The 14,432-nt window shown below is 39.2% G+C and overlaps 1 protein-coding gene across 1 annotated transcript in view; it reads left to right on the top strand.

Moving 5' to 3' along the window:
* Positions 1-14,038, top strand: part of Ndufs4 (NADH:ubiquinone oxidoreductase subunit S4) — a 98,148-nt gene extending 84,110 nt beyond the window's left edge. The window contains exon 5 of the mRNA XM_060385730.1: positions 13,822-14,038. Coding sequence (XP_060241713.1) covers positions 13,822-13,925 — 104 coding nt within the window. The 3' untranslated portion in view covers positions 13,926-14,038. The remainder of the gene's footprint in view (positions 1-13,821) is intronic.
* The last annotated feature ends 394 nt before the right edge of the window (positions 14,039-14,432 follow it).

Genomic DNA, 14,432 nt, shown 5'->3' with positions numbered 1-14,432 from the left:
GTTTCAGAGGCTTAGTCCATTATCATCATGTCAGGAGCATGGCAGTAGGCAAGGGTGGCACTGAAGCAGAGGCTGAGAGTTAGATCTTGATCTACAAGCAGAGAGACACATGTCCTTCAGCCAGGCCATACCTCCTAACCCTTCTAATCCTATCAGTTCCTCTCCTTGGTGGCCAAGCACTCAACTATATGCTCCATATAGGTGGCCATTTTTATTCAAACTACTACAACACAAGTTCTAAGTAAATAGCTTGAAAGTTTCCAGAATCCTCATAGCTTGAAGGATCTTTTCTAAATTCCCCAGCATCCTTCTCCATTATATTTACTTTTCTTAAGAGTACTGTAAGGGGCATATAAATGAATCTTCCTTTTCCCCACACCTAACATCATTTTATTGGGACCTAATGCTATTGAAAGTTAGGTGAACCAATGTCTAAATTATCAAATGCAGAGCAGGTGGGTGTCATATACCTGTATTCTCTGCTCAGGGGAGGCTTGAAACAGGAAGATCAGGATTGCAAGGTTATCTTCAGCTGTGTGCCTCCCTCTCTTAAAAAAAAAAAAAAAAGAGACAAAGAAGAAAGAAAGAAGTTCAAAAGCAGTAACAGATAAAGCCTGCTGCAGTAAGGAGCTAGCAACTAGGATTGGAATTCTACATTGAATTGCCACACAGAATAGTGAGGCCAGTTAAAGTACCCAAGTTTAATCCCTGGAACCACATTCCCCCCTTTTTGAGCAGGCCTTAAATCCTGTTAGCGACCTACTGGCTGCCACCAAGTCCTTTGAACTTTTGCAATGATTCCCCTCTCATAACTCTTGCAGTATACTTGTGTACCTTTTTTTGCATTGCTGTTGTTCAGGCACTCTGTCATATGTCACAGCTGTGTGGTCAGGGTCTAGGGATAAATCATTTTGTAGGCATAATAGTCCTGATGCTCAGATACTATTTTATCCTGCCTACTAAATTCTAAGCACCTATCAGGGAAAATAGAATTTTATTCATCTTTGTCTTTAATGTGTTCAGTACATATTGGTGAATTTCAATTAATATGGTTAGTGAATTATTTTCAGATTCAGTTACCTTCCAGAAAACATACTGATTTGTAAATTATTTTCCATATAGTTTAAACTTTTCTATGTCATTTTAATTTCCTACTGCTCTATCTCAAAAATAGAACTTTCCAGTTAGAAATTTGAAAAAAAAAAAAAAAAAAAAGTACAGAAAAATGACTAGCAGTGTCTTTAATTTATGTTTTCAAATAATTTATTTTAAGTGTATGGATGTTTTGTCTGCATGTATGTCTGTGTACCAGATATTTATCATGTGCCCTCCGAGGTCCCGAGACTGGAGTTAGAGACGATTGAGCTACCTTGTGGGACCTGGGAATTGTACCTGGGTCCTCTGGAAGAGCAGCCAGTGAGTGCTCTTAGTCACTGAGCTGTCTCTTGAGCCCCCATGTCAGGTTCTTGTACAAGAACAAAGGGAATTACTCTTATTCCTCTTGAAGTCTGATAGGTGAGTCATTACAAATAAAGCTGACAAATATGAGACCGCCAAGAGGCCAGAAAGTTGCAGGATTTTATCTCATAAGATATAAAAAGGAGTAAATCATGGGAACAGATTATAGAAATGTGAGGCAAGAAAAGTCATAGTGAACAAAGATTATCTTACGTGTTGACCTTGATATGGAGGTCAGAGGACAATTTATGGACGTTGTTTTCTCCTTCTACTATGTGAATGCTGGAGACGGCACTCAGGTTAGCACTTGGTGACAAGCACCCTCAGCTGCTGAACCCTCTCACCGGTCCAGATTGTCTTAAACTTTAAGGTAGCAACCCTTGGTACAGTTACTGGTGGCATGCCAGAGCTGCTGTGAGCAAGGTGGGCAGCTGACCTTGCCTCCTTCTCCTGTGATGCTGTGAGGAAAAGTTTTTATGATGGCTGCCTTCTATTTTATGAGCATTTAGTCAGTTTGTTGGATAGATTTTTGTTGCTGTGCCAAAATACCTCAATTAAGCAAATTAAAAGTGATGCAGGGCCTGGTGAGGTGGCACATGCCCTAGAGGCAGGCAGATATGCCCGAGTTTGAGGACAGCCTGGTCTATGTAAGTGAGTTCCAGGATAGCTATGGCTATGTCTCAAACACACACACACACAAGGCCAGGCGTGGTGGCACACAGCTGAAATCCCAACACTCGGGAGGCAGAGACAGTCTATCTCTGTGAGTTCGAGGCCTGCCTGGTCTACACAGTCCCAGTCAGGCAAGGCTACACACACAAACCCTGTCTTGGGTGGGGATGGGAGAGAAGGAAAGAAAAGAAAAAGAAAAACACAAACTGATGCAGGAATATTTCAGTATGTTTGAGAATGATGCAGGAATATTTCAGTATGTTTGAGAATGATGGAGCATTCTGGGGAGCCAAGGTCCATAAGCTGGACCACCACCTACCATCACAACTGCCCTAAGCCATGGCTTAATGTAAGCTCACAGATCCCAAGAGTGCGACTTAGGGACAACCAAGGTGGGTTTCAGAAGTTATAATATAGATTTATAGCTGGGAGCTTAAGATGGAGAAGAGTGAAAGAGCAGGAGGAGTCCTCCTACATATATAGCAGGAGGTGCCCAGGAAACATGCTGCCAGGAGCTTCTCTGCCTGGAAGCTGATGAGGTGGAGGAAGGGGTTGGCTAGTTATACTTAGGGGGGTTGGAGGGTAGATGAGGTGAAGATTGCAGTTCCTTTTAGGTGCTGGGGTGCCTTTGTAGTTTCTGCCATGCCCTCAGGATGGTTTCCAGGAAAGGGAGACTATCTTTCTGAGGGAAAAGATAAGAAAATACCAGATCCCACTCCTGGCATCCTTCAGCCTCTGGCAAGGACCGGGCTGCCCACACACTCAAGGACTTTTCCAGGTTTTAGCAAAGAAAGAAACTGGTCACTCTTCTTTGTGGTCTTTTCACCCTGAACTGCCTAGTGAACTTCTGTTCCCATCAACAGTAGAAGAGATTGACTCTGGCTTCCCGTGGGAAGTCTCAAGAAGGCAGTGGCTTGGCCTTCTTGCTTTGAGGCAGAGCATTTTCAGGAGTTTGTGGTGGAAGCAGCTGTTGACTTGACCAGGCAGTGCCTCAGAAGTAAAGAGAGGAGAGGGGCAGCCTCCAGTCACACAGCTCCCTTCAAAAAGACCCTGCTTCTCACAAGTAGTGCCACCCCTTTGTGACAAGGCCTTTTCCTTGAGCCTTTTAGGGACGGTTAAGTTTAAACCATAACAGCCAGATAATGGGGAATTCAGAAAAAGCTTTCTTGGAGAAAGAGGGCCAGAAACAGGAGGGTGGGAGAAGGCCAGAGAGACCTTTGCTCTGAGATTGCTCCTTTGGCTTAAGTACTTGGCAGACTGAAGAACCATCCTTAGAGATACCTCTTTCCCACAGCACATACATTTCAGTGTTTTTTAAAACTCCCTACAGACAGCAAATGTTTTTCTGTCAAAATAATGTGGAGCTTATACTGAGTTTTTAAGGCTGAAGTATATTGCAGCATTCTTAAAAGTCCTATCATAATGTTGGCATTGTTTTTAAACCATGTGTGATCTTTGTTCTGAAGTCTTACTTTTGTAAATGTTCTGAAATTTAAAGGAGATAAAGAGAAAGCCTGAGATCAGCCGTGGTGTCCCTAATCTGTGGAGCCCATGCCTTTAAAGTCCAAGTAAAATGCTGTTACTGACACACTGATAGGACTTGAAAATTACTCAAGATCCACCTGACTGTATGGAAGTGAACACCACTCTCAGTATCCTGCTAGGAATTAAGGCATGCTCTTAATTTAAAATGCTCAGTAGATTTCAAAGATTCAATGTCAAAAGATAATGTTTTATTATGTGTTGGTATTTTAAATGCTTTGGACTAAGTATATGGTTCAAACCATTTTTCTTGTTTTTCATTTATTTAGTTTGGCTGCTAAAAAATTAAAATTATAAACATATATAGTATATTTTAAGTCTCTCATCAGCCTATATTTTAGAATGTATATGAGAATTGAGGGGAAATTGCCTATTTTTCATTTACCCAAACAAAGTATTATAGAGGTCTGTCTTTTTTACATAAGAATGCTCTCACTCCTGAGACTGAAAGAAATTTCTTTTCTCCAGCCAGTTGCTAATTTCTGAAGTGTCCCCTGCTTTTTCTCACCACACCTCACTTCCTTTGGAAGACTGCCTTGCTAAATATGGATAGTTGGGAAGTAAAAGCTTGAATGGCACTTATTCAGCCTTTTTCTGCCCTCTCTGTATCTTTCACACCTCCAGCTCTCCCAATCCCAATTTTTACATACAAAGTAAAGAAAACACAAAGATCCTGATTGTCTTTTGGCTTTAATGTCATATCCTAAACCCCTGGCTCTGCATGTGTTCCAAAGGAACTCTTCAAAGATAATTTTGTTTGTAACAAGGGGGAAGAGTCTGAGGCCTCCTCTGAAATGCAGATGAACCTTCCTTCAGCTCTTTGTGGGCTGCAGAGACCAACCTTTCTCACCCAGGTGGCTTTTGTCTTTCCTTGTGCTGTGTGAGAGCTAGGCCGGAGGAGGAAGCTACCTCATGGAGAGAGGAGGTGGAGGACAGCTGTGGAAAACATGGATGGTAGAGGCCTAAAATCTACTACCATTTAGATGCTAATAAAAACCAGAAATGGCACCCTCCCCTCCCCCTTTTGATCTGATTTGGAACTTTGTGACTTTTCTCTGGTATGGCATTTTACCCCCTGTGTTTTCCCCATTGTTGTTAGCTGTAAAAAGTCTTTGAAATTCTCAAAATGAATGAAGGTTTTCCTGAGGAATAAGAGAACTGAACAGGCTGTGAAACCTCTTTGCATGGTGGGTCTGTTGGTGGAGAAAATCTACATTTGAAGATAGAGGTAGAAACAGGAAGAAAATGCAGCCTTAGGTTTTGAATGTTCACACAAAACAGTTTCACAGCAAAGGGAATTAAGAGATAAGGTTATACGGAGTGAAATATGAGTGACATGTATTCAGGTTGCCCCACATAATATTTTCTATTATAGGAGTGATTACATGAACTTTTATATTTACCAACAGAAGTAAGTCATAAATCAAAGCAGATTACAGTCAAGCAAGGGAAGTTGTTACAGGTTTTTCTTTTCTTCATTTAGTTATTTGTTTATTGGTTTTTGTTTGTTTGCCTTTTTTTTTTTCTCGACAGGTGTAGTAGACAGGGTCTTAGTAGCCTAGGATGTCCTAGAACCTATTTTGTAACATGGATTATACTGGAACTCATGATGATCCTCTTGGCTCAGGCACATACATACGTGCTTAAATGATAATGCATGCAACACTATGACCAACAACTTCTAGGTTCTGTGTCCTGTTTCGAGGAAGAAAAATAACCCAGTAAAAGGACGGGAGTAGGTGGGAAGGATATGGTCTCTGAGTGCCTGTCATTTATTTAAAGTCCTACACATCAAGGCAGTATTTCCCTGCTCCAGTAATCTCTTTGTAGAGATAAGAATATAGGAAGCTTACAGTAGAATGTATTAAAGTCAGGGAAGAACAATAAGTGAAGAGATGCAGTTAGTTTACTGTATGTCTTAAATACCTGTACGTTAATCTCAGGTAAATGATTATAGATTCCAAATTAATGTCTGTTGATCTAGAAGATAATGAGATCTAAAGAAGGTTTTGTTTGTTTGTTTTTTTGAGTAACTGAAGTAGTTTTCTCCAATTAAGCAAAGCAGAACAAAGATTGTGATAAGTGGAAAATAGAGACAGATTAACAAATCTCCAGGAATTTATCATCTTTTCATGCAACTGAGGGACTAGGAGTAATAAAGACAGACTCCCTGGGAGGCAAACAGATAAGGAAAGGAGCCATGACTAGATAAGAAAGATAGTGAGCCTCCAAGATGGCCCGCTTCTTCCTCATCCTGCTGACCTAACAGAAGTCTAGCAGCTTAAAACAAAGGCCTTATAGGGTTTTTTTCCTTCCTGTTTTTTGACCACAGATCCCTGCTGATGGACGGCTCCAACAAACAGGTTAGAGGCCAAATCAGGACATGCTGCAAAACAGTTGTGGGCCACTCTGTCTTTCTTCCAACCAACCAACCCTAGATAAGGAGAGGGAGAGGAAAAGTGCTCACAGATTTAAAACGCCCAGCCCTCCAGAAGAGATTTGAATTTGGGCTTCCCAATCCCTCCTTCTCTTTTTTTTTTTTTTTTTTTTTTTTTAAAGATCTGCTGCATGCTTGTGTTTCCTTACCCCCCACCTAATGCCTTTCTCCATTGGCTGATTCTGTCTGCGCCTGTTGGCTGCCTTTAAGATTTCTCTCCTGTTACCTGTTGTGCTTAAGAGTTTCCCTGCCTTTTAATTCTTTCATTGGCAGAGAAAATGAGTAAATGAGTCCAATCAATACTTTTGATCTGGAACACAACAACAGACATGCTTGTTTTGATAACCTTTTTACCTATCAAACTTAACCTCAGGGTAGCTAAGCATCTTCTGACTTAAGATCTCTTCCAAAGCAGTTTTTCAGTAGTAACATGCCAAATAAATAAATGTGGGTTATTTCAAACACTTCCCTTTACAGTGGGAAAAAGTTTGGATTTAATGAGGTCACCCATGGAATCGCAAAACTGTGTGCTTGTTTTGCATTTGTTTAGGATTTCATTTTGGAATGGCAAAAATAAAAGTTGAGGGTCAGGTATTACAGCTCAGCTAAAGGGTACATACTCAAGCATAGACAAAGCCCTGGGTTTGCTACTCAGCACCAAAAAAGTGATGTGAACAGGTAAGCTTGGAATAGGATCATTTACCTAAAAAGTGGCTGCTTATTTCAAAGTCACAGTTAAAACATAAAAAATTAGCAGAGAGGGTACCAGAACTGAAAAACCTTAGCTCTTACACTGGTGACCAAGAATTGAAGTCAGCAGAAAGCTTATCAAGTTATTGTGGTAAACGAGAATTTTGCATAGAAGGAAGTCAGGTGCTAGAAGGAAAAACCTTATATTATATATGGTGACAGTAACCTAGGACCTGAACCCAGCAACATGAAGCAAACTCCGCTAAGATTTTTATACATTTGATGGGATTTTTCAGACTTAGAGTTTTTGTATGTCATAATACAGGGAAGTCAGGTCTGTCTTCTTTACCATATAAATATTCTCTTTCCCCTTGATAAATAATTCACAGGCTGTCATGTTGCTCACAAAGTTTTTTCAGTTTACATAAAAAGATTTAACCTTTGCCATTATTATATAGTCTTTTAAGTAGAGTTACTTTGATTGACATCACAAGTGGACTAAGTAGGAAATCGTGAACTGGATGTATTCCCAGCATGTGGGATGTTGAGGCAGGAGGATCAGAAGGTCATGATCATCGTCTGGTATATGGTGAGTTTAACACCATCCTAGGATACATGTTACTCTACCTCCACCCCAAAAGTGCTAAATTTGACAAAATGATATCTATTTGTGCTGAAGTCTGATTGGACAGAGGATGGTCTGACTTAGGATTCCTCTGTGCTTGTTTGTTCAGGTTGTTCTTTCTGCTGCTCTATGTCATTTCTTTTCTCTGGGTGTAGGAATCATGAGGGTCTTATATCCTATTTCAAAGGAAGGATAGACCGCTCTTTCATAGAGTCAGGAGGTAAGAGCCAGAAGTCAGAGCAGCCTTTCTGCTGTTGCTGTTTCATCATTAAATACCCAAATGGCATAATTGGTCTAATGTTCCCTTACCCTTGTCATCATTAATGGCCCAGTAAACAATCTCAGTAGCAAACTAAATACCCATTAATGTCATTTGAGTTTAAAGGCATTTCATTCATTTCTTGTGTGTGCATGCATATGCATGAGTGTTTGTGTGTACACATGCCATGGTGCATGTGTGGAGGGCAGCGGATAACTTGAAAGGATTAATTCTCTCTTTCCACCATGTGTATTCCAGGGACCATCTCAGGTACTCAGGCCACTTGCCACCTTGTCAGCCTATCACCTAAGGTTTTACTAACAATCTTGGATAATTTATTTTTAAATAAAATTGCTGGAGGGAGTAATCAAGCCAGCTAAAAGACACATTTACATTCTGAGGACTATTAATATTAATCCAAAGCAATGCTGGTTTATTTGATTGGTAAATTTATGTTAACTTGAAAGAACACATTCAACTAGAATAAGAGTCTATACTTAACCAGATTTGGAGTTCTCCATGAGGCATCTAGCAGGTTCACCAGCCAAAGGCAAGCATACATCCCCACAAAGAAGCACGTACCCGTGCGCAAGCCCATATGCCAAAGTACAGACTCATGCTCTCTGACATCAACAGAACACTAAAGTAGCAAATACTGAACACTTGTTCTAGAAAAGTAGAGGTGAGTTCCTCCAAGCCTCTGGTCAGATCCTTTTCATCAGTTGATCACCAGTAGTCCTTTTTTTTTTTCTTTTGGTATTTCTTTCTAAAGACACTTTATTTAATATATTTTTGATTCATCTACACTGACCTTATACACAACAACGTGCTAACTCATACCAGAACAAAGCTTATCTAACACCCATATTCTCACATCATAGTCTTCTAGCACCGTGCCCAGGAACTATTTTAGTCACTGATACCACACATAAGAAACAAAAAACAAAACAAAAAATGGAACTCTAAATAGACCCTTGTTTAGAGTGTCAGCAGGGTATTTTACTTGACCTCAGCCAGGAGGCAGTTCAAAGTCTGTTTACTTCTGTGCACGTCATGAATGACCACAGAAGGATGAGTGTATTGATTTGGGGGCTACAAATGAATTTTTATAAGCAAGTGAATTCACAGCGGAGTATTTGTACCAACAGCCTACAAACACTCCCCCCCCTTAGCTCTTTATTCCCTATCTCTGGTTGAAAGATTTTATCAGGTTAAGGTATTGAGGGTGAGAGTAAGGAAGAGGTGCTATTTCTTAAACTGCCCCCTCTTGGAACTCTGGAATTATTTTTCTCATGGTATGATTCCATAGGGTAGTTTATGAATTTAAAAAGATTAAGAGAATTCCTATGCATAACCCATGCCCAAGATTAATTACCTCAAAAATTCTGTTCATGATTAGATATTTGCATATATCTTCTCAAGGAATTAAGAAGAAATGTGTTCTAAATTTCTAAACCAAATTTTCAACTGTGATTTTGAAACACAAAAGTTAAGTAATCGTTTGATGTCCTGGTTTCTTTTGTGGCAAATTCTGAATAGGGTATTTCCAATTAATGCTTTTGAGATAATACTGTCTGTATGACAGTATATTACTTGAAAAATAAATTTAAAGAGACTGTTGACTGTTGCATCAGAGGGTGGTGGTATTTTGCAAGGTGCTATATCTCTAGCAGGTGTAGTATCTTTGTTACTCTAATGAATCTTCCAGATGCTGTGTATTCCTTCTTTTGTTTATTGACATCATATGTCCTTTCACAGAAAAGATTGTTCTTCCATTTTATTCACAACTTTAGCACTTCTATACTATTTTCTAAAAGCATATCTAAGATACTTAAAATCATTTCAAAGTGAGTTTTTTAAAGTGAATTCCTGGAGAGCCTTCTGCCTTTCCTCTTTAAATATTTTGGTGTCCGCTTTGCCTTCTGCTAGGTGCGACAATGCCAGACTAATCTGGTGAAGTGTCTTGAAACCTTCAGCATTTACCAGTGTGCCTCCCTGGGTGTCTCAGAGACTTGTTTGTTCTGATCCCCACAGTGGCAGGTTCACTTGTTCCAACACAAATTATTAAACTGTTTACTTCCATCCTAATTAATGTCAGGGTTTGTGATTATGTTATCAAAAGAGAAGAACCTTACACAGGACTGGAATCAGGGTTTCTAGAGTAAAAGTTGTCATAAGCAAAAAAGAACAAATAAATGTTTCTCTGTATGTTTATTACTGAGCCATAAATGAAATGGTTCTGTGAACCAAAATGAATGGACTTTTCTTTATCTTATATGAAAGTCATAAGCTAACTGTCTTGACCCGGCTTGTTTTCAAGGGCCTGTCTGTGTGCATGTGTGTGCATAGGTGTGTGTGTTTATGTGCGTGGCTGGAAAGATTGCACCAGTCATTGCATCAGAAATAGAACAATCCAGCCACATTGTAAAGATCTACAAAATAAGATGGCCTGCGTTCTGAAAAAGAAATTTGTTACTGGACATTAAAGATCACATGTTAAATTTACTATGCATTTGCCAGATGTTCTCCTCTTATACTAGAGCTTAAAGTTCAAAATATTTTTGTGAAAGCATTCTGCTGTGTGAGAAAGCGGAGTCAGCGCCTCTCATCATGTAGGTGCTGGTGGGTGGATTTGTGGCTAATCTGTGCCAGATGGCTACTCTCCGCAGTGGGAAGTGGTGGCAGTCCCGGGAGCTTTACTCCATCCCTGGGCAGCTGCCTTGGACTCAGTTGCTTTGATCTTCTTGGTGCACAGCTGGAAAAAGCAGAGCCTGGTTTTGAATGGCCCAATAAGATGACATATGGGACACTGTCATCGACTGCACTTTCCCTTTAAATAAGTGTACTTCAGACAATGCACTGTTGATCTCAAATACAAGTTTGGAGCATTTGCTTTAAAAAAAAACAAAACAAAAACACAACTTAAGGTTGAAAAAATAGAAATTTGGACATTGTGAATATTTTACCAATGAATTTACTATGCTCTGTTTCATATAAAATTCTTCCTTTTTAGGAACAAATTTCAGATGAGAAGTAAAAAATTTAAAAAAAAGTATGTTTAATTCATATAATTTGCCCATTGCTAAGCTCAATGTTCAGTATCTTATGTGTTGTTATTCTTAGAGTTCTGTCTTAATATGTCCCAGAACAGAGCAGAAGTATATTCTGAGGGATGGGCAATCCAAGGTTACGTGGTGTTCTTTCACTTTGGCTGTCTACCACAATTGTCATCAGCCTACCTTATAACCCTCCTTGCTTTCGTCAGACGAGTGCAGATGTTTGTTCAGCCTTGGGAACAAAGCTGTTTCCCACAGAAAATTGTGAGGGCACACAGCTTCTCCCTGTATTCTGACAATCATGGGTGATGGTGGTGGAGCAATTGTGGAGATCATATGCAGGCTACAGGTCTCTTCTGAATTGTTACCTCCATTCACAACAAGCATAATCTAGTTTACAGTTCCCGGGAGAAAAACTAAGCCAGTTTTTCATTCCCTTCTCTGTCTTCTCTCATGGCACTGACCTGGCCGCATTTTGAAATCTATAACCAGAACAGATGATAGAGCTGTGCCTGGGTTCTGATGACAGATGCAAATTCATAGTATTTGCAGGTCTTCATTTCCTCAGGACATCATCATTAAACTGGAAAGTCCGTGTTGGCAGGTGGTGGGGGTTGAGAGAGTGTGTTCTCACTGGCAAAAAAGGTCAGAGGATTCTTGAGTAACCTAACCCAGTGACTGTCATGACAAGATACAGACTCGACATTAGAAAACTTGGTTCTTCCTCCATAGCTGGAGCAAGGTGGAGTGAATGTGTGGGCACATAGGCCTCATTTTCAGGGATTTTCAAGTCTTGTAAATAAAAAAATTTGCAATCAGATTGAGAGAAAGTGGCTAAAATAAAAATGGTAAATATAAGATACATTTAAAGAAACTCAGTTTTATAGTATGAAGTGGACAGTGTATGTCTTTAAAGTCGACCAGTGTTAAAATGGCTTTGACCCCTTAGCCCTAGAACTTAAGGCTTGGTTATTTCTCAGTGCTTTTTTTTTTTTTTTATAAATACATATTGTTAGTCTGTACAGAAATAAATCATAACCAATCATATAAAACTATTATACATATAAGATATATAATGCCTACCTTATAAGCCAGGTGACTTAAAGACGCAAACCCAGAGCTCAGTGCGCCAGTTGTGTTCTTGCCTGAGGCTGCATAGCTGCTTTTCCCTTACCCGAAACCTTCCTCAGAGATGTGCACCTGCTGCACCCAGATCTCTTATAGGCCTTATTGTTACTTCAGGGAAGGAGGGCTTATTTATCTACAGTACACATGTAGCTTCATTCCTGTAGGATATATCAGCACCCCAGTTATCATGCATACTTTATTCATTTTTATTCTCAGCTTTAATGAGTTTGGGGATTTTTGTTTTATTTTATTCCTTTATTTACATGCAATCTCTAAAAGTAGTCCTTCACGCATAATAAACTATCAGTAATTTAGATGAATAGTAAATGTTCAGTAAATATCTGTTGTATAGTCTTCATTAAATTTTGTTTTTACAATTATCAGCATTTGCCGTGGAAAGTAACTGAGAAGTTTGCAGTATTTAAATGATCATGCATAGACTACTCCATTAACTTAACCTAATAAAACCCCAATCAATAATTAATAACTAGGTTATTGCTCATTATATCCAGTTTATCACACAGTCAGATATGGTGGATTTAATAGAGTGGAAATTTATTTATGTGAACACTGAGTAGACCCATTCCTCATGACAACCTTACAAAATGTGTACTGTTTCTTCTGTCTTTTTATAAATGTTTTGAAATGGAAATAACCATTTAATGTACTTATTTTGTGAGCTCGGCTTCTCTTAGCTGTAGTGTTTTCCTAATGAGGAGGGAAGTACTCAACATTCACTCTGAGAGTAATGTTGAGCACATAAATGGGTATTTTCAATGTTTTTGCTTAACCACTTTATTGTGATGAGCTCACTTCAGGCATCCGTTCAAGCATTTGCCACATTCCAAACTCTAGACATCTCAGGGAACTTTCGACAGTGAGAAAGGCCATTTTTGAAGCCATGGAGCTTCCCTTAAGATTTTACACTTTCATTGTCAATTACATTGTATGCACTTATCCACCACAAAAAAAAAAGAAAGAAAAAGAAATGAAAGAAAAGGAAAAAAAAAAAAAAAAAACCCAGAGAGTTAAACCTAGTCTAATGTTGAATTTGCCTTTCTGATTTCCCATTCCTTATAGGTACTGAGCTGTGTTTAAACATGTAGTGCTAACAGTAGGTAGTGGAGAATCGAGGAGTTTAAAACATGAAGAATTGCATTTGGGGCTACTGTTTTCCTTTCCTGGACAATTACAGCAGGGTACTTTGAGCTTCAGAGGTCATGCTTTATGGCATAGTTGAGGACCTGGTGGCCTGAGCATTACTCAAGTCCTGTTACTCATGAAGAGACACTAGAATTCCCTAGAATTGGTCTGATCAAGAAGGCACTTGTTTTGACTCTATAGTATGCATTTTGGACATTTTATACATGATGCTCAAGAAACATTCTTGGAGATGTTATTTGAAAAAGAGTCCTGAGAAAAAAGAATGGTGTTTAACATAACCATTGAAGAAATGTTGAGAATCATTTTTACTTTGGTTAGTAAAGGCACAGAACTTGGTAATCTGAAGAGGACTAGGGAATGGGTGGAGAGAGCTCTGTTATCTCAGATGTGTTCCAGACACTAGATCTTAGAGCACTGCGGTGAGTTATACCATTGAGTGTTCTTTGAGTGGTTGAAGGTGTCACATGTTAAGCCACCCTAAAGAAGTCTGAGTCTATGTAATGCATAACCACAATTAAGCAAGAAATTTTAAGTGAAGAGAAATTAAATCATAGATTACACCTTCATTTTGAAATATGACAACTCATCTTCAGGCGGCATTTGGACTTTTGCACACTGGATTGGGAGGTAACAAATTACTAAATATTTATATTTCAGATGTGTTGACATTTATTCCTGTCAATAAATGCTCATGAAATTATAAAAGTTAGCCTCTGTTTGCTCTGTCTCTTAAGTATCCTCATTAATTCTGTTCCTGTGGGTTTTGTTTTGGTTTTGTTTTTCCATCTAGGATGGAGCTATGACGTGGAAGAGAAGAAGGTTCCGAAACCCAAGTCCAAGTCTTATGGTGCAAACTTTTCTTGGAACAAAAGAACAAGAGTGTCTACAAAATAGGTCGGCACTGGCTACATTTCTGCTTGACTGTGACTAAAGTCAGCTGCGCACTATTTATAGTCCATGGATAATGCACCTCTTAATCTCCTAATAAATGTGACCTTGAAACTACAGGTACACTTGGCAATTTCTATTTTAAGTGTTTTTTGATGTCTCACCCTGAACTCATTACAATTTCCTGCACAGAGAGATCCGAGGTGTTCATCCATCTAGGAAATCATAGCACTTAGAGTCTTCTAAAGTGAATGCCTGGAATCAGCTGCAGCCTAGGTGTTTTCTGATTGCCTTTTATAGCTGCTCCCAAGTCAATATCCTGTATAAACTTCAAGCCATCCTTACTAAACTCCTATCTGGGAAATTCTTTTGTCATGGGTAAAGAAGCACATGATTAAGCCATAACCCGATAACACTCAACTCAGCTCCCTTGTAGTGAACGTTCTCCTTTTTTATTAGAGCTTTGTATTTCCTCAGTACTTAGGAAGGAAAATGGATTTGTCTATACCACTG

This window comes from Meriones unguiculatus, chromosome 6, assembly GCF_030254825.1.
Source record: "Meriones unguiculatus strain TT.TT164.6M chromosome 6, Bangor_MerUng_6.1, whole genome shotgun sequence".
Taxonomy (NCBI): Eukaryota; Metazoa; Chordata; class Mammalia; order Rodentia; family Muridae; genus Meriones; species Meriones unguiculatus.
Note: the sequence above shows the minus strand (reverse complement) of the source record. Positions and strands in the feature narration are given on the sequence as shown.